Raw genomic sequence first — 22,560 nt, 5'->3', positions numbered from 1 at the left:
TCTGCTATACTTATGTAGTTCATTTATTCTCATTCATTACTCTTTAATTATATACTAGTCTATGCACTGTACAATCAGCATTATCTGTTTAATATTCTTTAACTTGTATCTCCTCATTTCACTTATCTGGTCACTTCTGCACTTTAACTGTATTATATGAAAATAATCTTTATTTTGCACTTCTGCAGATGTTAAATGCAACTGCATTTCATTGGCTTCTTGTACTCTGCACAATGACAATAAAGTTGAATCTAATCTAATCTGTATATACATGGACAGTGCAAGTTTTTGTGTGTATAGACTAATGGAATATTTTATGGAATGCTTTTGATGTAAACTGGATTTAATTAAAAACAGGGGCGGCACGGTGGCTAAGTGGGTAGCACTGTCGCCTCACAGCAAGAAGGTCCTGGGTTCGATCCCCAGGTGGGGCGGTCCGAGTCCTTTCTGCGTGGAGTTTGCATGTTCTCCCCGTGCCTGCGTGGGTTTCCTCCGGGTGCTCCAGTTTCCTCCCACAGTCCAAAGACATGCAAGTGAGGTAAATTGGAGATACTAAATTGGAGATAACCTTGAACTGATGAACCTTGTGTAACGAGTAACTACCGTTAACTACCTGTCCTGAATGTAACCAACGTGTAAAACATGATGTTCAAATCCAAATAAACAAAACAAACAAATAATTAAAAACAAAGTGTCACTTTTAAGTCAGGCTTCTTTTTTAATGTGCTCTTTGTTGTTTTATTCACAAAAACCACCAGCACCCATACTGGGAAAAACACTTAGGTAATGGAGTCGTTAAACGTTATCTAACCTGGAATCGAGCCTGCATGTAAAATCATCATGGCCTGGCACAAATAAAGCATCGTGATTGGTTGCTTTCTTTGTGCCCGCCTACTTTTTCCCTCATAAACGCTGTTTGATTGGCTGAGTTCAGCATCTTGCCTCCTCGAGTTGACTATAAATACCGAACGCACAAAGCATCCATTTCATAGCTTCGGTTAGACTCCTGGAGTTCTCGCTTCAACAGTGCTTGAACGGAACTTCATTGTCGCTCTGTTGCGTGTTTTCCTCGACATTTCTAAAGTCTGTTAAATAGATTTATTTATTTTTGTACGTTTTGATTAAAAAAAGAGACAAAACCAGCAGAAATGTCTGAGTCTCAGATTCGTCAGAACTACCACCGCGACTGTGAGGCCGCCATCAACAAGATGTTAAACATGGAGCTGTACGCCTCCTACACCTACACTTCCATGGTGAGATGTTTATTATTTTGTTTTTAATGTTTATTAGTTACTTTTTTTAAATGATGTGTGTGAACGGAACAGTTCACAGCGTATGTTGTAGTATCGCGATATTTGGAGACAGTTACTTTATTAGAGGCAAGTCTCGCGATATTTGGAATTGGTTGCCACAACAATTGGGTATTTGTAACATAAACAAGTGACAATTGTTCTTTAAACTTGCATTAGTTAATACATATACAAAGTAGTATTTAATCAGAAGAATTAGGGTGATTTGGCATTGATGGGATTTGCCTCTGAAAGCCTAAGAAATCAACAGAAAACAGGACCAATGACGTCACTGCTGGGTATTGGGCAATGTTGTGAGACTCATAGTATTGCTGTAAAGAATTTGTCACATTGCCAACATGGTCTAATGAAATTGCATTTTTGAGGCTCAAACTATATGTTTAACATTTTACTGTGTTCATTTTTTTCTGACAGGCTTTCTACTTCTCCCGGGATGATGTGGCCCTCAACGGCTTTGCTCACTTCTTCAAGGAGAACAGCCATGAGGAGCGCGAACATGCCGAGAAGTTTATGTCCTTCCAGAACAAGCGTGGCGGACGCATCTTCCTCCAGGATATCAAGGTACGTCACAAATATCAAGTATAATAAACATTAACCCTATTCAGTTTTAAATCTGCAAGGTAATAAAGCCTTAATAAAGCATCTATATCCTCCATTGAGTTCATACTTTTGTTATTCTGCATCAGAAACCTGAGCGTGATGAGTGGGGAACTGGACTGGAGGCCATGCAGTGTGCTCTGCAGCTGGAGAAAAATGTGAACCAGGCTCTGCTGGACCTGCACAAGCTTGCCTCTGAGAAGGTCGATCCTCATGTAAGTCAGAGTTCCGTCTTGTCTGAGCCTACGCTTATGCCCTGAATGTGCCAATTCATGGCGGTTGCACAACGTGTTGATGTGCCGCCCTTGAACAAACACAGACTTGTTTGAGAATGTGCTCACTGTGGCAAGTCTGTGTTTGGGCTCACATAGGTCGCTTTGATTAAATGCCAAATGTTTGCAGGCTTTTTCAAACAATTATAGACCTTTTAATTAATTTATTTATTTTTCTTCTATTTCATCAGCTGTGTGACTTCCTGGAGACTCACTACCTGAACGAGCAGGTGGAGTCCATCAAGAAGCTGGGTGACCACATCACCAACCTCAGCAAGATGGATGCTGGCAACAACAGGATGGCCGAGTACCTGTTCGACAAGCACACCCTGGGCGACAAGAGCTAAATCTGCCTCGTGTTTATCATCAACTCCAGGAATCTGCTCTTAATGTTAGCGCTCTTGCAGATTTAATGCTGTCGTATGGAACTTTATATATTTCACTGTTCCATGTAGCCTACATGAATGTATTCGCTATAATTTAGCCCTGACTGAATCTGATGAATAAACCTTTCTTGCTGCACATGTGACTTTGTGGTTTTACTTTGAAATATAATGCAGTGAGCTTGGTGAAGTACATAACTGTTCAAAACATCCGTGTATAAACAGTTTCAGGGGTGGGCTATGGGTTATGCAGCTAAAAAGATCAAATATTGATGAAGCTGTAACAGTTATTTATACATATGTTAGCATTTCAGGCATGATGACCACAGTATATAACCAAAATTATGGGACTTGGGTATACATTTTTATATACATGAATGAGTTGTGGTCTGAGTTTACCCTTTGTGTTGGTATCCCTCACCTTTAGGCAAGACTAAGTGTACAATAAAACAGCTAGGTAAAAGCTAATTTTCTTAGAGCCGCTATGGCCAACAACAACTCTAAAGCACAATGAAGTGATTTTTGTTTTGTTTGTATTGTGCAGTCTAGGATTGTTTCTATTAGAATGGTTTTGCATTCCATGTCCTTTAATCTTTATGTCGTACCATTCAAACATTAAAACTGCAACTGAAAGGGGTTTACAGTACAAAGTAAAAACAAAATATAAGTAATAAGTATAGTAAAGCATTAAAAACAAAATCATGGATGTAAATTAAAGCAATAGCAGAAATGGGGATATGTTAAAATTACAATGAAAATGCATAAAGAAAGGATACATTCAATTAAAATTACAACTAACACAGATATAAATTTAACAATCCAGATACTAGGTTAAATTTTGTCTAGAAGGAAGCACATGTTAGCCATCATAAAATAGATGAACATAAATGAATCATATAAAAAGAAAAACAACACAGACATGAAACATGCAGTCAATAATAGCAGCATATAAAGATTGAGGTGCAAAGTGGCATGAGTTCTTAAGGGTTTGGGCGAGGGTGTACAGAGGAGTGATGGAGGTCACAGCTCTGGGAAAGAAGCTGTTCCTCAGCCTGCTAGTCTGAGTTTTTATGGTCCTGAAGGCAGAGGGACAAACAGTCTACTCATTCTTACTACTGGTCAGGAACTGGCATTATTTTAATTCAGGATTTTAAAAAAGGCACATTTTGCGACCCTGTATATCTAAAACAAGTGTGAAATGCCAGTTACTATGGATGTGATGTTTGAACTGAGGTCAAAATAGAAAATTTATTTTAAAGTTAGCAGTAGAATTCTGTATAACTGACTAGCCCAGGTCAATCAGAATCAGGTTAATCAGAAATGTGTGACTTAAGTAGAACTTAAATTCAGGTCTTCATCACTGAATGGCACACTAATCAACTTTAATATCTGTCAGCAGCTGTTCTCAGAAATGCACCATCAGCAAATTCAATAAAACATGAAGAAATCCCAGAAATGCATCCACATGTATACATGAATCTACAGACCAAACCAAAATCACTGCTTAACAGCCCTACTCCTGAACCCCTCCACTCACAGTGCTGGTCATTAGAACCTGCTGATTAGAGCTGAATAATGGCAGGTCCAGTCTGTATGGCTGCAATAAAGAACAGTTCACGAGACCAGTAGTTTGCATGATGCTAGTTTTACGTCCACTTGATTATGACCTGCTAGAGTGACCTGCTGGACACACTACGTAAATAAGCAGGTGAAAACAATCATGAGGCTAGATGACCACACAACCTCACCAAGATGGACACTGGCAAGTCTTTATATTCATTATTTTGCCACTGTGATTGTAGCAGTTAAAATATTGTAGCATTAAGAGGGAAACAATCTATTACAAAAAACTGGACGGTGGAAATTTTATGTCTGCAGATGAATGCACTTTTAAGCCACAATCACACAAGCTTTACAGACAGTGAAGTAAAAAATTTGCAAGTTAAATTATTGTTATTATTATCATATAGTGCATGTCCTAAATAATTCTGTTCACCACTGTTTTTTTCATGTATGTACATGTATGTTCATAGGCTCATCCTTATAATGGATAAGTAGGTAGGTGACCTGTGACCTGTCCATTATCCCTCTGTTATGCAAAAAGGAAATCATTTAGAATCCTAAAACTAATTTAGAATATTCAAAAATTTTTAATGCTGTTTAAATGTATAGCCTAGATTTTAGCGACTCCACTGATATGGCACAACATAAGGACCACCCTGTATAAATGTCCATGGCAATACCTATTTTATAACAGTTTTGCATGTCATGGTCATATTTTTACTAAAAATGTAAGAAATGTTGGTGCCATGACTCTCACACAGATATGCAGGAACGTCTGAGTAGTAAAACTGCGCACACAGCTGATAATAAGCATGAAGGTGACCTGTGTGGTACATATTTAATCCAGCAGTGGTTAATGTTTATACACTGTCTGTATCACTGATGTTCTTTATGGTTTGCCATGTACAGTTATTTCTTTAGGTAACTGGATATTTAACTGAGCGAATGATGACTCACGATGTCTCAGCAAAATGTTTTACCTGCATTACCTTCATTAGATCATCCTTTCACTCGCTCACTGCTTTGAGTAACATGAAACAACGTCTCAGGTGTCTGATGACACCAAAAACAACTTGCTGAATGTAAATTTCATGTTCTTCTCATGTGGAGGACAGTGACTAGACAAGATTCACCACATTTCAAGTCAATAACTTGGGAAGTGACTTTCACATTGCATAACCAAACAATGCTTGTATTACAAAGCTAACAATATGTAAAAATAAGTAAATAATAATAATTTAGTTACAGAATAAAATGTATTGTAATTCTCACTTATTTTCACACACATTTTACCAAAAAGTATCTAAATGCTGAACATTTTACCAACACAAACGATACAATTTCTGAGGTTTTAACATAATCTATTTAATTTAGATTTCACAGATAAAAACATAATAAAGAAGGATGTGCATCATTGTTTTACAGCTATTTTATTAAAACAGCAAGAATTTTTAATTTTAATGTAATATTGAATTTATGTATATATAACACATTCTAAAAAACTTGGGACAAAGTGAATTCAATAATGGGCTAGATAAGCATTGTGGAGCCACAGTGTAGCTTTTTTTAAAATGAGTGCACGTGCTAGACTGGCTTGCACACTTGACTTTACTTATTTGGTAAGTTCAAATAATTTGTTTCTAACAATGGTTAAATCTTGGTCACTATATAATTTTTGAGGAGTATTTAACCAAAACTACTACAAAAATACTAGATTATTTAGCTTTTGCTGTTTGCTTGGTACAAATATGCAAATTTTTGTTTTATTCTTTGACTTTTTTTTTATATTTCCATTGTAATCATTTTGTTTAGATAACTTTGGACCAACTGGTTTACTCTGGTCTTTATGTCAGCTTGCTGTACAGGTAAGGTTGGCCTGTCTGTGGTTATGCTGTGTCACACACAGTTTACATTACTCCATGATGTATCAGACAAAGTCCACTGTGGTTTTAGTAGATTTGGAGATAGGTGTGTGCTGACTCAGCAGTTTCCATGAGAGATCATGTTACAGCAGCAGTGCCTTACAGGAAATCAGTACTTAGTTAAATCATAATATTATTCTGTTATTCCATACATTTCCCAAGTGATTTAATGTTGTCATTTAGACAACAGTTAGAACTACTGATAACTATGAAATCCAATTCTCCATTTATAAGTGTACAGACTATTTTAAAGAGTAAAAATGTCTAATCTTCATTGTAAAGACAGTGATAAATAAGATAAATATTTTTAAAAGAAAAAGCCTCTGTTTGTTCAGTGACTATACATTGTTTATTGCATGCATATTGTAAACACTATAAGAACTTTATACTGTATGTGTCATAGTTTTTGACAGGTGTAAGTCGGGTTCATGTCAACTGTTTCATAAAGAGCTACTAAGAAATATGTATGACAACATTACGTCAATAAAAAAAGTGTGAAGACTATTTTATAAAGAAAAATATTTAAAATCTTTAATCTTCATTGTGAAGACTGCAAAAAATAAAAGTAGGCCATGCCGCATTCTTGAAAAGCAAAGCTCAGTGTTTTTTATTGTATTACGCCAACACATTTCTAATTTATTTTCTAAATATCTTTAAATGTGATAATGTTGAAATGATTTAAAAAAATGGGCAAACAAACACGCAAAGAAACAGCCGTTGTTGAGGAAAATTTAAATTATTTAGAGCTGATAGGCCGAAATTGCCAGCCACTATTCTGGGACACTTTAGAATTCTACATTTTAGCGATTATGACTGTGATCATTTTAACCTTGTTAATAATAAAAAATTTTACAATTTCTGCCCTGCAATGGACTGTCCTTGGGGTTAGTGTTTACAGGCAATGCTCTGTATTTACTGTAAGCATGGGTTGAATGGTTATATGTAGAATATATAATTTACAAAGGTTCTTAAATTTAAACAGGTGAACAAATGAAACCCGGTTGTCCAGGAGAATGAAACTGGCCTGAGGTAAGGTACCATCTTGGTTGGTTTGTGCACTTACCACCATTTCAGGAACCAATAGTCCAAAAGAGTTTATTTTGTCTGAACACTACAGTAACTTCTATGTGTCATTGGTTTTTGTCTACAAAGCAGAAAAACTGGTTTAAGTTTATAAAACACTATGTCACTCTGTTTAGAATACATTAAAAAGTGCTTAGTCATTGCTCGTCAGAAAAAAAACTGCTGTCTTGTGGTAGCACATTGAGGAAATGATTCAGAGTCAAGTAGAATCAAACAACGTTTTGTTGTGTGATATTAACTCTTCTTTAAAAGTAAGATTGAATTAGAACCGCATTTTGTTAATGTTTCAGTAAACAGGACTGGGCGTCAAAAGTGAAGAGTCGATTCCTTGATTCAGGCTAATTTGAAAACAGATTTGGCCTCAAAGCTCTGAATTTGATTTTACAAAGATTTCCATTTCGCCGTCTGATAAATGTCATATATTCCAAAATTATGAATATCTGAATTTCTTATTTATGAATTTCATATTTCTTTAAGAAGAATTAGGTAGTTACTGGTAAAAGCTAGTACTAAAACGAACTGGCCCTGTGAAAACGAGTAAGAACTGAACAGACTGAAACTGAAAAAAAAAATCTATATTTCTTATGTATTCCATATCTTTACATAATATTTTAACAGTTTTCTATTTATTTATGCTTCTTTTTTTTTTATTGTAACACATGTATTGCATTTTTAAAGCAAATGTGAATCGACTCCTTAATATCACGAATCGAATCAGCCCTCGTTGCGTCAGCATTTTTATCCTGTGACTGTGCAGCCGCTCCTTTGCCATTTGATTGGTTGTTGGGTCTGACGTCACGCTCCTTTCCCATAAATACAGAGAGCGCAGCCATTCCGAGTTACAGCTTCCGCTAGCTTCGAAGGAGGTTCTTGCTTCAGCAGTGATTGAACGGAACGTCTTTCTCGCGAAATTTCAGGCTAAACATTCAGTTTTAGTATTTATTTATTTTTATACTTGACTTTTGATAAGAAAACCAGCTGAAATGGAGTCTCAGATTCGTCAGAATTACCACCGCGACCTGGAGGCCGCCATCAACAAGATGATGAACATGGAGCTGTACGCTTCATACACCTACACTTCCATGGTGAGAACTCTACTTATTATGTCTGGTGTTTAAAGAGGTAAAAAGGTGTAAATTTAAAGGTAAAACCTGTCTGAATGGGAATGAATTGGGAATTGTTTATTGTGTATGTATTGGTAGAATAGTGTTGCAGCGGAGCCCCCTGCTGGTCAGGACCAGTAGTTACAAACCCAATAATAATACAACAAAAAAAATACACTTATTATTAAAATACTTAATATAGCTCGATTTTATTCACAATTGTTTATTGTATTATTTATATTTTACCCAGAATTTCAGTTGCAATCATATAATTTTATTGTTAAATGTTTTACATAGTAAATAACAATGTACTTTAGTCTTTGGTGTTGTCTCTTCTGTATTAAAAGTTGTGGTATTAATCAATACGATCAATAAACAAATATAAAATTCTTATCCAACAGGCCTTCTACTTCTCCCGGGATGATGTGGCCCTCAACGGCTTTGCTCACTTCTTCAAGGAGAACAGCCATGAGGAGACCGAGCATGCTGAGAAGTTCATGTCCTTCCAGAACAAAAGAGGAGGACGCATCTTCCTCCAGGATGTCAAGGTACATCAAAGCAATCGACTGTGCCAATCATTACAAGTCGTATTGTGCTTGTGTAATATGCCATGCTTTTTCTCCATCCATTTTTTTCTAAAGTTGTATTATTATTCTCTATCAGAAACCTGAGCGTGATGAGTGGGGAACTGGACTGGAGGCCATGCAGTGTGCTCTGCAGCTGGAGAAAAATGTGAACCAGGCTCTGTTGGACCTGCACAAGCTTGCCTCTGAGAAGGTCGATCCTCATGTAAGTGTTGCAGTCCTAACCTGTGCAAAACTCTATATTAATGTTAATATTTAAACAGTATCACCCAACACAGTCAGTTTTACATCCATTAACAAGAGGGCCATAATTTTCTTACACTTCTTTTGTATTTGTCCATCAGCTCTGTGACTTCCTGGAGTCTAACTACTTGAATGAGCAGGTGGAGGCCATCAAGAAGCTGGGTGACCACATCACCAACCTCAGCAAGATGGACGCTGGCAACAACAGGATGGCCGAGTACCTGTTCGACAAGCACACCCTGGGTGGTGGACAGAGCTAAATCTAACTTGACAATAAGACGCAGCACACCCAAGTGTGTTGATTGGAAACTTGTTTTGAGTTGGTGTTTGTGCTGTTGATTATAAGCATGTGATGGATTTAAAATCTGATGAATAAACATTTCAAGCTGAAAGAGTGACTCATCTCTTTTCTATTTGTAATAAAATTAAATGTGGAAGGTCAGTGTAGTTTTCAGTCAGTAATCATGTGGGAAAACTGTGACCTTTATTCTAGTCTGGAATTAGTGTTGGGTAATACAACTCTTATCAGTTTATGAGCCCTGTAGACATTGTAAACGGGGACAATTATACACGTTACTGGGGAAAGGATGATCGTAAATACTGGGTGAAGTCCAATTTGCTGTAAGAAGCAAATGTTTTAAGACTACAGGTCTTCGATGTTGGTGGTTTTATTGTTGTGCATTACATAAATCCTACTCTTACACTTGCTGAAATTTTGCCAACATAACTGCTAGCTCAGGTGTTTTGGACATTTAACATTCTCTAAATCCAGTCACATAAGGAAATGTATAAGTTGAAGACCAAAATGATCCTTAAAGCAGGGCTACCATCCTTCCTCGTCTATGCTCTAAAGTCAAACTAGTTTATAAGGGCACAGAAGTTACCAACTGTATAATATTTCTCCTCCATTTTGCATTGTATGTTTCTCATCTTTAGAAAAATCAAAAGTTATAATTTTGTTTCTTAGACTAACTCTGGATTAATTCAGTCACAGATCAATAACAGTTGCAGTTATTTTAAGGTTTAGAATTTGACTCAGTGATAAAACAAAACATTTCAGAATCTTTGTGCAGTTTTAAATTATCATCCATAAATGGATTACATGTGAATTCCTGTTACCAAATCTGAAATGTAAGTGACTGTAGTCTGGACAATATGGTATTGACCTGCTGCACATGTAGCCTGATCAAGTATTTGCATACCAAAGACAAAAACAGGTGTAGTCAGGTGTGCTTGAGCTCGGATGGCATGAAAACTAGCAGTCACACCTGCCCTTTGTGGCATTGCTACTTCCACAGTGAAACTAAGTTAGGAAATAGAATTGAAATAGAAACAAGTTTCATAACATTGATTGTCTAATGATGATGCACAGCATAGCAATCTGGTCTTTCACAAAGCTGGGTGTCGACCTAATTTTGTATGTTAGAGTAATCTTGAGATTAATGAGGTGGCTTTCAATCTGACAGCACTTGCAACTCTTTTCAGACCTTCTCACAAATGGGATAGAGCATTGTCCCTTGTGGCCGCTGGTTCTGCTTTGGGTGCTTCTCTAGGTGTTTAACGCCTTGCAGCGTTAATTAGGTAAAACCTTGTTACTACACTGGTTCAGTATTGGGAGTGCATTATGCTGAGAAGTCATTAATAGGGAACAAATATGGAGACAATTTATTACAAATTTTCAAAGTGGAAACATTTGAATATATTTTAATTTGAGCTAGGAGTAAATAATGAACCATGATAATACTAGATTATTTACTTAATAAGATTTCTGATTGGTGAGTAAATTGTTCTAATTTATTTGACTATTTTATTATTTTTCCTGTTGTATGCCTTTGCTTAGAGAACTAAAGACCCACTGGGCAACTCTGGTTGTTATATTTGTTTGCAATCCAAGCAAGGTTTGTTTAAGGCCCAACAGTAGCACCTTGGCAGTGGCGAGGCTTGAACCAATGTACCTTAACCACTAAGCTGAGTTACCATTATTAGGTTGTGGTGTTTTGCTGTGTCACACACAGTTTACATTACATGAGACAAAGTCAGTTGTGCTTGTAATAGAGTTGGAGATGTACTTGGAGATGGAGAGGTGTGTGTTGACTCAGCATTTTCCGTGACGCATCTTGTTACACCTGCAGCGTCTCAAGAGAAACAGCGTTTCCAAAAACAATAAGTGCTTACTACAGTTTCATCATATTAACTTACTGTTCCAAACATTAATCATTCATTGTCTATTCATTATTCTATGCACGTTTAATTTAGTTTCTGTATATCTTAGTGGGAATGATTAAAAGGGAAATGAGTAAGCATGCAGCCCAAAAAAAGCAGCAACTGTCCAAGAGAATCAAAATTGTTTAGAGAAGAGATTAAAATAAACATGAGAACAAGGGAAACCCAGTATTCAGCAGAATAACACTGACCTGGTGTGAGGTACCATCTTGGTTGGTTTTGGAACCCACAGTGGTACACATACCAGAAGATTACAGTTTGTACAAAATAATTAGAAAGAGTGTATTTTTCGGAATACTACAAGAACTTTATGTTGTATCTGTCATTGGGTTTTGACTTTGTCTGCACAGGAGAAAAACTGTTTTATAAAACACTAAGTTACTCTAGTATGTGGAATACATTTCGACTGCTCATCAGAAAAACTGGCATCTTGTGGTCGCATATCAGGAAAATTACTGCATTTCTGCAAATAATAGTCAATTAAAACATGTTGTAATGTAATATTCACATCATTTTAAGAGTAAAAAATAAATTAGCAATGCATTTCCTAAACGTTTTAGTAAACGGGGCTCGGTGTCAAACCTGAAGAATCGATTCTTTGATTCTTTGAAAATAGTGTGAAAATTGTTAGCCCCAAAGCTCTGGATGTCTCATGTTACTAAATTGTTAATGTAGCTTTATTTTCATAAAAAAAACGAAGTAGGTACTGTGTACCAAGAAACTGGTAGAAGCTTGTTTATGACAAACTGTCAACGTGTTCACGAGGAAAACAGGAATTAAGTCCTTAAAAAGGAGTCAGTATGCATTGTTTTCAGATGTTATTGTTGTTGTATTAACATTTTAAATCCTAACACAGTATAATATTTAAAATATTTTAATTACAGATGTAATGTTTATTGTAATGCATGTATGTACCGTGTTCATGAACCGAGTCCTAAATGAGTCGACTCCTTAATTTCAGGAATCAAACAGCCCTTCTTGTGTCAGCATGACCGTTAAATCTTTCCAGTGCCATTTGATTGGTCGCTAAGTCTGACGTCACGCACCTGTATTATTAATACCCTGAGCGGACCGTTTAAATTCACATCATCTAACGGACTGAGAGGAGGTTCTTGCTTCAACAGTGATTGAACGGAACGTCTTTCAGGTACTGAGTAAAGCCTAAACATTCAGTTATAATATTTATTCTTTGTACGTTTGATAAGAAAACCAGCTGAAATGGAGTCTCAGATTCGTCAGAACTACCACCGCGACTGCGAGGCCGCCATCAACAAGATGATAAACATGGAGCTGTACGCTTCATACACCTACACTTCCATGGTGAGAACTCTACTTATTATATCTGGTGTTTAATTAACTGTAAATTGCTTTTCTATTATTAAAAAGGTCAAAACTGTTAAAGTTGTGCAAATCTAAGGTGGAAAACTTGCTGCCTGGTTATTAATGTTAATTCAGTTTGGCTTTGTTTCTGTTTTATTGTATTTAATTCATGACATTATTCAATATGATCAGTAAATATAAAACTAGAGGCACATAAAAGTCAATTGAAAGTGTATTAAATATAAAAAAAAAACTTATTTAAATGTTTTTTAATATTTATTTATTAGGATTTTGTTTTATTGTTTTGTTTTTTGTTTTATTCACTGTGGTTACATTCATGACAGGACAGGTAGTTACTGGTTACACAGTTATCAAAACGCAGTCATGGTAAATTTTGTATCTCCAATTCACCTCACCTGCACGTCTTTGGACTATGGGAGGAAACCCACACAGACACAGGGAGAACATGCAAACTCCACACAGAAAGGACCCAGACCGCCCCACTTGGGGATCGAACCCAGGACCTTTTTGCTGCGAGGCGATGGTGCTACCCACAGAGCCACCGTGCCATCCTGGCTTCAAATTAACAAAATTATTTATTGCATCTAATGTAGGAACAAATCTCTCAGACCAAAAATAAGATTAAAATGACTAGTTTGGGATTTATTAAAGCATCTTTGTGTATAAACATAAATAAAACATAAAAGTTATTTGAAATATATTTGACCCAGCTTTTGAAAGAACCACAATGTGTTAAATCATACCCAGTTGTTGATCTCTGTGTTCCTATCCAACAGGCTTTCTACTTCTCCCGGGATGATGTGGCCCTCACTGGCTTCGCTCACTTCTTCAAGGAGAACAGCCACGAGGAGAAAGAACATGCTGAGAAGTTGATGTCCTTCCAGAACAAAAGAGGAGGACTCCTCATGCTCCAGGACATCAAGGTACATCAGAACTGTCGCCTGTACTAATCATAACTCGTTACAAATGTGTTTACAGTTTAGCTTGACTGATGTTGTATTTAATATTCCAGAAACCTGAGCGCAATGAGTGGGGGACTGGACTGGAGGCCATGCAGTGCGCTCTGCAGCTGGAGAAGAATGTGAACCAGGCTTTGCTGGACCTGCACAAGCTTGCTGCTGACAAGATCGACCCTCATGTAAGTGTGTATTTTAAACGATGCCGTAGTTACAATACTGACGATACCCACTGAAGCAGAATGTTAATATTGTGACTTTATTTATTTACCAATGATCTCTTATGTCCATCAGCTGTGTGACCTCCTGGAGACTCACTACCTGAACGAGCAGGTGGAGTCCATCAAGAAGCTGGGTGACCACATCACCAACCTCAGCAAGATGGACGCCGGCAACAACAGGATGGCCGAGTACCTGTTCGACAAGCACACCCTGGGCGACAAGAGCTAAATCTGATTTAACAACAGGCTGCATCACTTTAGTTTGACTTGTACTAACGTGTGTTGAATAATTGGAAACCGGTTTGAAGTGAATGTTTTAGTCCTTAAGAATTTTAAATCTGAAGAATAAACATTTTAAGCTGAATGACTGACTGCTTTTTGTTACCTGTAATAAACTGTGAGATCAGTCAGGTGAGCACCTGTCCAGGTAGCTGTTCATAAATTATTAAACATTCAGCATCATGTTGCCAAAATATCTCCTATAGCTCAGGTGTGTCTGACCTCAGATTAATCTTGGTCTTCAGTCTTCATTTGTAGCCACTTGTTTCACATTTCAGCCGCAGAAAACAAAGCTGAATCCCAGAATAACCGTTAAAGAAGGGTAATGGAGCCAAATCCAGGACAAAAGTTTAATCTGAAAGCTTTTAAGTCTTGAGCTTAAATACACAAAGTGTATGAAAGTTCATTTAAAATATAATTTTGATTAAATTCTGGAACCTTTTGCAGTGCTGACCTAAATGGCAGGTATTTCATTCAGTAACAGTGTTTTGAAGTTCATGTTTTATTACTGGCTTTACAGACTTAATGTGCACATTCACAAAAGCAAAAAATAAACAGATTGTTTTTGTTTGTGTAAAACTGCAAATTGTTATTAACTAATACAGCGGTACCTTGTAACTCAACGTCCCCCAAACTCTAAATCTTCATTGAGAAATTTGTACCCTTGAACTCAACATGTCATTTATTTAATTTTAAATTTACAATGAACAGCCGCTTTGTTTAGCACTTGGCATGAGCCGTGCAGTAAAATGTCATCAAAGTGTGCGTATGAGACGAATCGGCATTTGTGTGGAATAACTATCAGATCTAGTCTGAAAGCTCCACATATATTTGTGTTTAGCTGGATTTTCCTCCCTGTTTCACTTTCAAACTTGTATTATAGCTCGAGGTTCTGTTTTTTTCAAGAGTCTAAAATACTTATTGTTAAAAAAAATGTGACAAAGAACGACAAAGAAACACTAAACCTCTCTTAATTATTACTGCTCATAAGGTCTCTCCACTAATAAAATTCCTCCCTCGTTTTTAGTACAATAAGTCACGTTAACAGGGACCAGGGAACGCATTAACAGGTTTCCCAAACATCCTTATGAAAAAAAATACCTTGAAACTCAACACTTTTTAAACTCACCACCACTCCCAGAACCGCGGTATTTTAACTAGGTGGTTAGAAATGCTTCTGTGAGAGTTTTCTCAACCACTTCACCTTGGTTATTAAAGTGTGAATGATACAGAACGAGTGATACAGCGTGAATAATGGAGTGAACGAGAGTGATGCAGAGTGAATGAGTGAGAGATGGAGGGATGGTGACAGAGGGAGAGATGACGAGCTGAATGATAAGTAGGATTAGGGATCGGGAGCGCGCACAGAACCCTGTGATGAGACCAAATCTCCTTTCCAACCAAAGCAGACGAGGTTAAATTTCATCTATAACAGAAAGAAACAGAGTGAAAGATCATCATCAGGTAAGAGAATTGTCCTCTATGTATCGTCCTTTGTGAGAAGATACACACTAAGGACACAAAAGTGAAGTAAAAGCTTAGTGGTGAAGGTTCCGGACTGGTAATCGGAATATTGTGAGTTCAAAATGCCAGGTTACAAATGTTGGGCCGATGAGCAAAATATGCTTCCTCTAGTCCAAAGTGCAAACGGCTGTAGCATTGTCTAGGGCTCAAAATTGCTAAGGATGAGTGTTTGTTATCCAAAACTATCACATTTAGCTTCTTGATAAATAAATTTAATCCAGGTGACGCAGAGAAAATCTAAACTCGCAGACCAGAGGACTGATAAAATCAACTGTAGGCTGATGAATCTATTTTATAATGCTTTTATTTTGCTTTTTAGAGCCAACACTATACTTTGTTATATAATTTATAGCTTGTTCCAGTTGTGTATGTGGGTAAATTGTGTTTTCCTGCTTGCTGGTCCAGTATGAAACTGATTAGACTTGCATTAATGCCTGTGCATCACTAGTTCATAGAGATTAAGAGTAGATCTGGTTGTTTGTGGGATTAGAGTTAATCATGCTGGGTACAGAAATGCATGATGGGAGAGGATTTTAGTGGGCCAGCTGTACTGGTCGTACTAAAGGTAAATAAGAGGATGTTGGTGTTGGAGAAAGATCACAGGATAGAAAACGTATAACACATTTTTAGTATATTAAAGTTTCTCATTATGTTTAGATAATAGAGTCTGATAGATAATGAGGTCAAAAGTGTATTTATCTGGGTGTTTGGGTGGTGCAGCAGTCTCACTAATCCAGGCTCAAATCTGATTAGTCTCACCAGCCTGGCCGTGCTCTAAACAGACACAATTAAATCTTTAACACCCTATTTCCCCACTTTTTTCTCAGTTTATTAATTTAATATTCCCTAATACAATTTCTCTGCTCCTTGCACCACCCCATGCTGGCTGCAGGGGACCGCAGACTAGCTGCCATTCCCACTGACACATGAAATTGTCGACTACTTCTTTACTCCAGTCAGTGGTGGATGCTCAAACAGAGCATGTAAAAAGCAGTCTGCGGGTTAACGTGTTGTAAGAGGGATGTGCTAGCCTGCAGCCGTCCTCGGTGGGCCAAGGTGTCATACTGCCAGATGAGGTCGTCAGAGTGCAAGAGGAAATTGAGTATATCCAAACTGGGACAATGCACATATGGCCTGGCTGGGGAATCAAACCCAGGACATTCTTGCTGTAAGGCAACAGCGCTATCCACTGCACTCCTGTGCAATTATACTAAGGATTTGTTTCCTGCAGACTATGATGATTAGAATAATGTTATGAGTGTTGATATTCTAGACTACTGTCAAGTTTCCGTATTTATTATTGGGAGGTAAAGGTTAAAATATAATACACACCATCAGGTAGAAAATGTACTGTATTTTATTGCAGCTTCTCTGTTTACCAAAAGTTTAAATACTGTATGTGTAATATTGTCTATATTATTACTATTATTATTATTATTTTTCATTTAGCTCACATGTCCTGACTTTATGAATTGTTAATCAGAAATGTGCTCATTCATCTTGGATTGGAGGTTCTGAATGACCCTTGTTTAAAATCCTCTCTGTAATTTCCCAGCTGATCAGCCATGCGACTGCTCGGCCCACAGCAGCGTACGCGGAGGGCGGCGGAGCCTGAGGTGGAACCTGCACCCGGTCCACCTCCACCGTCCCACCACTCCCACAACTTCCTCGACATCAAGAACAAGTTCTTCAATGAGCTCGGCCACCTACCCAGTGGGTAACACGAATATCTAAAAAAACTAATTCTCTAGTAGTGCATCATTCAGTACCAGACTCCCAGACTTTCCCTAATTCATTCGGTGTCATGCTTTTCTGTTCACCATCACAGACCACAAGATCAAATGTAAGTCTCATTACCACCCTCTCTATTCCCCATATTTTAACATTCCCATCCATCCCTCTATCCACTGTTTTATCCATACATTTGTACATCTACCGTTTTGTCTGTCAATCTACCTGTTTACACCAGTCTAACCAGGCGTCCATCATTTACAAACTCATTCATCCATCCACCTCTCCAACACTGCTGTCCATCTACCACATGATAGGTCTGTCTGTCCATCCATCTATATGAACAATCCTTGTATCAGTGCCTCCATCTACCCATCAGTCATTCCATCTAGTTCTTTTCATGTATGTATCAATTCATAAATCTCTCTCTCTCAACCATTCAACCACCCATCTATCACTGATATGTGCATCCACTCTTCATTCACTCCTGTGCAAGCATCTATCATCCAATCAAACATCCATCCATTCAAATTCCATGCACGTATTTGTTTATCAGACAGGCTTCCATTTGTCTTTCCATACATCTATCAATTTGTCTATCCGTCCATCCCTTCTCTCCTTTTATCCTTCCTCCATCCCTCCATGAATCCATTTATTAAACTATATATCTTTAAAACCATCCATCAATTTATTCGCTTAATTATTACCAATCCCTCTCTCTCAGTGCCCATGTGGGTGATCGGGGCCATAGTGGTGGTGGTGCTGGCCCTCGTCGGCTGCTTTGCCTTCTGCATCTATAAGAAATGTTTAGGAGGGAAGAAGAAAGCCAAGAAAGTGAGGGAGAGGAAGGGCGGACGCCGCACAAGGAAGAAGGACAAAGATGGAGAGGAGGACAAGGTAAGAGGGAGAGTTTATGTTGTTTGGGATGTGCTACAATTTTTTTTGGACTAATTGAGTTCACTAAGGTCAGATCCCATTTAAAAACTTATGACACAGCAAGTCTCAGCAAATGCTAAGGAGTTGAAGACTCAACAGTATAAAACTAAGCAAAAATGGATTAATAGAAGAGCAGCAAGAAGAAAACCCACTGCTAACCAAGAGAAATGTCCGTTCTCTATTATGCAATTTGCACACAAGAACCTAGACGATCTTTAAACCTTCTGAGATAATGTTCTATGTACAACATACAATCTGTATAATATATTTTCAACAACAGGTAATATTCTCTTTAACATTCATTTATTATTTCCAAAAAAAATTATAAAAAATAAAAATACAGCATTCCACAGTTGGAACATTACCACACATGGTGGCTGTAATGTGATGGTGACGGAGTGCCATACTAAAACATAAATGTATTATTCAGCAGGTCAACAATCCAAAATACAAAAGAAGAACAAAATTCATATTTAAAAGTGGAATGGTCAGAGTCCTGATGTAAACCCAATCATGTGACATTAAATAATGGGAAGCATGTAGTTTAATCATTCAGTCACTGTTACATTAAAAGCTGTAACAAGTTAAAGGAATAAAGGGCCAAAATTGCTTTTTCACAGAGTGATACAGGTATTAGATTATAAATTATATAAACATACCATAAATGAGACATGTAATATGTAAACACAGAGAATCAGAAAGGGGGGGGGTTACTTTTGCCAAACATGCGATTAGAATTTTATAACAAGCTTTTTTCCTGAGAAAGGAAGCTGTCACCTGAACAGTGAGCTAAGAAAATTGAGTATTTCTTTTAACAATAAATGTAAGGAACACATTCTAATGTACATTATTTATTGTTTTATTTAATGCTTTTTCAGGAAGAAGCGAAGCAGGAGGAAGGTGAGGAAAAGGAGCAGGAATTCTTTGGTAAACTGGAGTACACCCTGGACTATAACTTTACTGACAATCAGGTGTGTATGACTGAGAGACCTTCCCATAAATTCTGTAATCAATAAAACCTGTTCAGGTGTTAAAAACCTGATTTTAGATCAGATTTAGTGTTTTTAATGGAGAACAAAAGAGAACAAACCCAACAGGTCCATTCTTATAGCCACTGGTGCCCTCTGGTGGCAGACAGTTGAATGTCACGCTTTATGCTGAGCTAATCCCAACATTATAAACTACAGTAAATTTTATCATCTCGGACACGTTCAGTGTTCAGTACATAACAGAGAAAAGAAATTAGTCCTTAAATAATATGTTTTTCATTCTTTCTTGTCCAGCTCATCGTGGGTGTCCTGCAAGCCCAGGATCTTCCTGCTATGGATATGGGAGGCACCTCTGATCCCTACGTCAAAGTGTACATGCTCCCTGACAAGAAGAAGAAGTTTGAGACCAAAATCCAGCGCAAGAACCTCTGTCCTGTTTTTAACGAGACTTTTATTTTTAAGGTTTGTTGTATGTTCCACGTCTCACTCAGAGCAATATGATCATTCAGTATTTGTTTACTTGTTCTTGCTTGATATAACAACAGTCCGGGTGTCTGTTGTTGTTTACTGTGATTTGTAATGCATCACATATTTTCAGTGGGAGACATCAGGACTGCAGCCAGTCTAGCATCTGCACTCCATTACTAGAAAGACTTTATATGCTACTGTATATGGGCAGCATTAATTAGTTTTTCAACAATTGGCAAACCTTGACCCAGTCTTGCTTCTTTTACACCCAATTTAATGTGCTAAACCATTAAATAGTGTATTTACTGTATTTCTTACAACTAAACAGCTATAAAGGCAGTTTAATAATCACTGCTTTCTCATTTTATTTGCATTTTACCTACTGTCCCAACATTTTAACACTGAGTTTGTATTATACACACATCAGTGGACGCATCTAGTAGTATATATATAATGAATTTTAATTTGGGAGACTTTACCTTGCACTCTTCTGTCCTCAGATCCCCTTTAATGACCTGGCTGGCCAGACTTTAGTGCTGCAGGTGTTTGATTTTGACCGATTTGGTAAGCATGATGTGATCGGAGAGATTAAGGTTCCCATGAACAGCGTGGACCTTGGACAGCCTATTCATGAGTGGAAAGACCTGGTTGGAGGAGAAAAAGAAGAGGTGAGTCTCTAATGACTTTTCATCAACAGGATGAAGTTGTTTCATCACTGATTCTAAGTTAATGGATGGATGGATGGAGTGATGAGTATTGCACATTGAATTGGGCCAATGAATTGGGCCACATATATACATATATAGCCAGTATAGCCATATATATAAATATATACACATAATTTTAGGGTTTTATTCTCTGTAGGTTTTGTTGTGGGAATTCAAAATAACCCTTAAAGATTGACACAGACAACCGGGATAGTGATAAAAGCAAATAATCAATTTATTACTCAGCTGAGGGCCAATCTCAATGCAAACGCACACATGCCTTTACAGGAGAGAAAGGGCGACTACGTCTGCCCTATCACAGTATTTATACCCCACTTACTGCCCCTTCAGGCTAACTCTTCTCAGCAACCCAGCTCAAGGTCAACCTTCCACACTAAACTTGTTTTATCATCCTACAAGAATAGTCAGTTTGTTAGAAACATGGCATACTTCCACAAGAATGCACCAGTATCAAAACTGCGCGTGCACCCCCGCACACACAGTCCTGACACCCATGCATTCCCACGGAAGCAAGAAGCCCATGCCAAGGTCAACATATCTCTGGACCTAAGAAACCTTCCAAAAGTCTCTACTACCTCTGCTAATTGAACTAAGAAAGCAGAAGTTTAATGCAAATAACTAATAAAATATAAAATTTCCAGTCACAATTTACATTAATTTCAAAATTGAGGGCCATAAACTGATACCTGGTTCAAATGCTCTAATTTACAAAGGTGGATTAAAGTAGACTAGGCTTAGCAAAACCTAATAAGGGGCATTCAGGTGGCATATCAGTCCAGTACGCTAGCCCAGCACTTCTACAGTCTGATTAAGGCACCAGCACAAGTGGTGGTGGAATACGAAGAGCATAGCATGTTCCTGTGATTGAAAGGCTAAAACGATGCAGTCGGTCACTTCACACATATCAGAGGAAGCTTGTGGTAGCTTGCATCCCTCCTTAACCAGCGTGGGTACAGTGTACCAGCCAGGAAATTAATGAATTTGGAAGAAAAAGAGAAAAAACAAACAAAATAACTTTTATAAATGCAGCAAATGGACACATCATTTATTAGATGCAGTGAAAAAATTGCCCCCTTTCAAGGCTTGTTTGTTGTTGCATATATTATTAATTAGTTATTTTAATGTCATATAACTACCTTCATAACCCTTTCTCCAAACAGCAAGAGAAACTAGGAGACATCTGTATATCCCTGAGGTACGTCCCCACCTCCGGCAAGCTCACTGTCTGTGTGATGGAAGCCAAGAACCTGAAGAAGATGGACGTGGGTGGTTTATCTGGTCAGCACAGTTCTCTTCCTGATCATCTTCAACTACCGTTTATGGGATTAAGAACCAAAGCTTGATTTTTTGGGTGCTGTTTTATCTTTTAGACCCGTTTGTAAAGGTGGTTCTGCAACACAATGGCAAACGTTTAAAGAAAAAGAAGACCACGGTCAAACAGAACACGCTGAACCCGTATTTCAACGAGAGCTTCAGCTTTGAGATCCCCTTCGCTCAGATTCAGGTAAAAGCAGAGTTTAACTTGACATATCCCTGCTATACTTACCCTAAATTAACCCTAGTTTATAAACAACTGAGTAACAGTAACATCTAGTACTAACACACCGTCTCTCCTCCGTTCACCTGCAGAAGATCCAGGTGCTGATCACCGTCTACGATTACGACAAACTGGGCAGCAACGACGCCATCGGTAAGTGCTGGATCGGGTACGGTGCCAGCGGCGTGGGCCTCCGTCACTGGTCCGACATGCTGGCCAATCCCAGACGCCCCGTCGCCCAGTGGCACACGCTGCAGCCCGAGGAGGAAGTGGACGCGGCCTTAAAAGCGCCGATCCGCTAAACATACCTGTCCAGTTAAAACACAGCCACGCCCGTAAATATACACCAATCAAAGCTCACAGTCCAGATGCAACAGAAACGTCGTGACCCGTGTTTAAATATATACACACCTCACTAACTATACCTGAGAACCTGCAGACCCATGACTAGTCCCAAACTGCAAATTAAAATCACGTATTTTACACACCTCAGACCTTCAGCCCTTCATTAGTTTCATTTTATTGTGATTATTTATTATTTTATATGATCTGTATCTTGTATATGTA

The 22,560-nt window shown here is 37.9% G+C and overlaps 4 protein-coding genes across 4 annotated transcripts; all 4 read left to right on the top strand.

The window, feature by feature from the left end:
- Positions 1 to 988: 988 nt before the first annotated feature.
- On the top strand, positions 989 to 2,701 carry LOC134335924 (ferritin, middle subunit). The gene is made up of 4 exons (XM_063018563.1): positions 989 to 1,253; positions 1,725 to 1,871; positions 1,997 to 2,122; positions 2,371 to 2,701. Exons 1-4 carry the CDS (start codon positions 1,149 to 1,151, stop codon positions 2,524 to 2,526), a joined length of 534 nt encoding a protein of 177 aa, XP_062874633.1. The 5' UTR covers positions 989 to 1,148; the 3' UTR covers positions 2,527 to 2,701.
- A 5,266-nt stretch (positions 2,702 to 7,967) lies between these two features.
- LOC134335925 (ferritin, middle subunit-like) lies at positions 7,968 to 9,452 on the top strand. The gene is made up of 4 exons (XM_063018566.1): positions 7,968 to 8,215; positions 8,635 to 8,781; positions 8,897 to 9,022; positions 9,162 to 9,452. The coding sequence occupies exons 1-4, from the start codon at positions 8,114 to 8,116 to the stop codon at positions 9,318 to 9,320; spliced, it is 534 nt and encodes a 177-aa protein (XP_062874636.1). The 5' UTR covers positions 7,968 to 8,113; the 3' UTR covers positions 9,321 to 9,452.
- Positions 9,453 to 12,356: 2,904 nt separating this feature from the next.
- On the top strand, positions 12,357 to 14,165 carry LOC134300418 (ferritin, middle subunit-like). Its single transcript, XM_062985107.1, has 4 exons — positions 12,357 to 12,603; positions 13,401 to 13,547; positions 13,637 to 13,762; positions 13,875 to 14,165. Exons 1-4 carry the CDS (start codon positions 12,502 to 12,504, stop codon positions 14,028 to 14,030), a joined length of 531 nt encoding a protein of 176 aa, XP_062841177.1. The 5' UTR covers positions 12,357 to 12,501; the 3' UTR covers positions 14,031 to 14,165.
- Positions 14,166 to 17,169: 3,004 nt separating this feature from the next.
- syt5a (synaptotagmin Va) lies at positions 17,170 to 22,560 on the top strand. The gene is made up of 9 exons (XM_063018835.1): positions 17,170 to 17,317; positions 17,433 to 17,447; positions 18,060 to 18,232; positions 19,150 to 19,242; positions 19,555 to 19,722; positions 20,229 to 20,396; positions 21,617 to 21,734; positions 21,827 to 21,960; positions 22,086 to 22,560. Exons 1-9 carry the CDS (start codon positions 17,170 to 17,172, stop codon positions 22,293 to 22,295), a joined length of 1,227 nt encoding a protein of 408 aa, XP_062874905.1. The 3' UTR covers positions 22,296 to 22,560.

The sequence above is a fragment of the Trichomycterus rosablanca genome, chromosome 22, assembly GCF_030014385.1.
Source record: "Trichomycterus rosablanca isolate fTriRos1 chromosome 22, fTriRos1.hap1, whole genome shotgun sequence".
In the NCBI taxonomy this organism is placed as follows: Eukaryota; Metazoa; Chordata; class Actinopteri; order Siluriformes; family Trichomycteridae; genus Trichomycterus; species Trichomycterus rosablanca.
The sequence above is the reverse complement of the archived record's forward strand: the minus strand, read 5'-3'. Positions and strand labels throughout refer to the sequence as shown.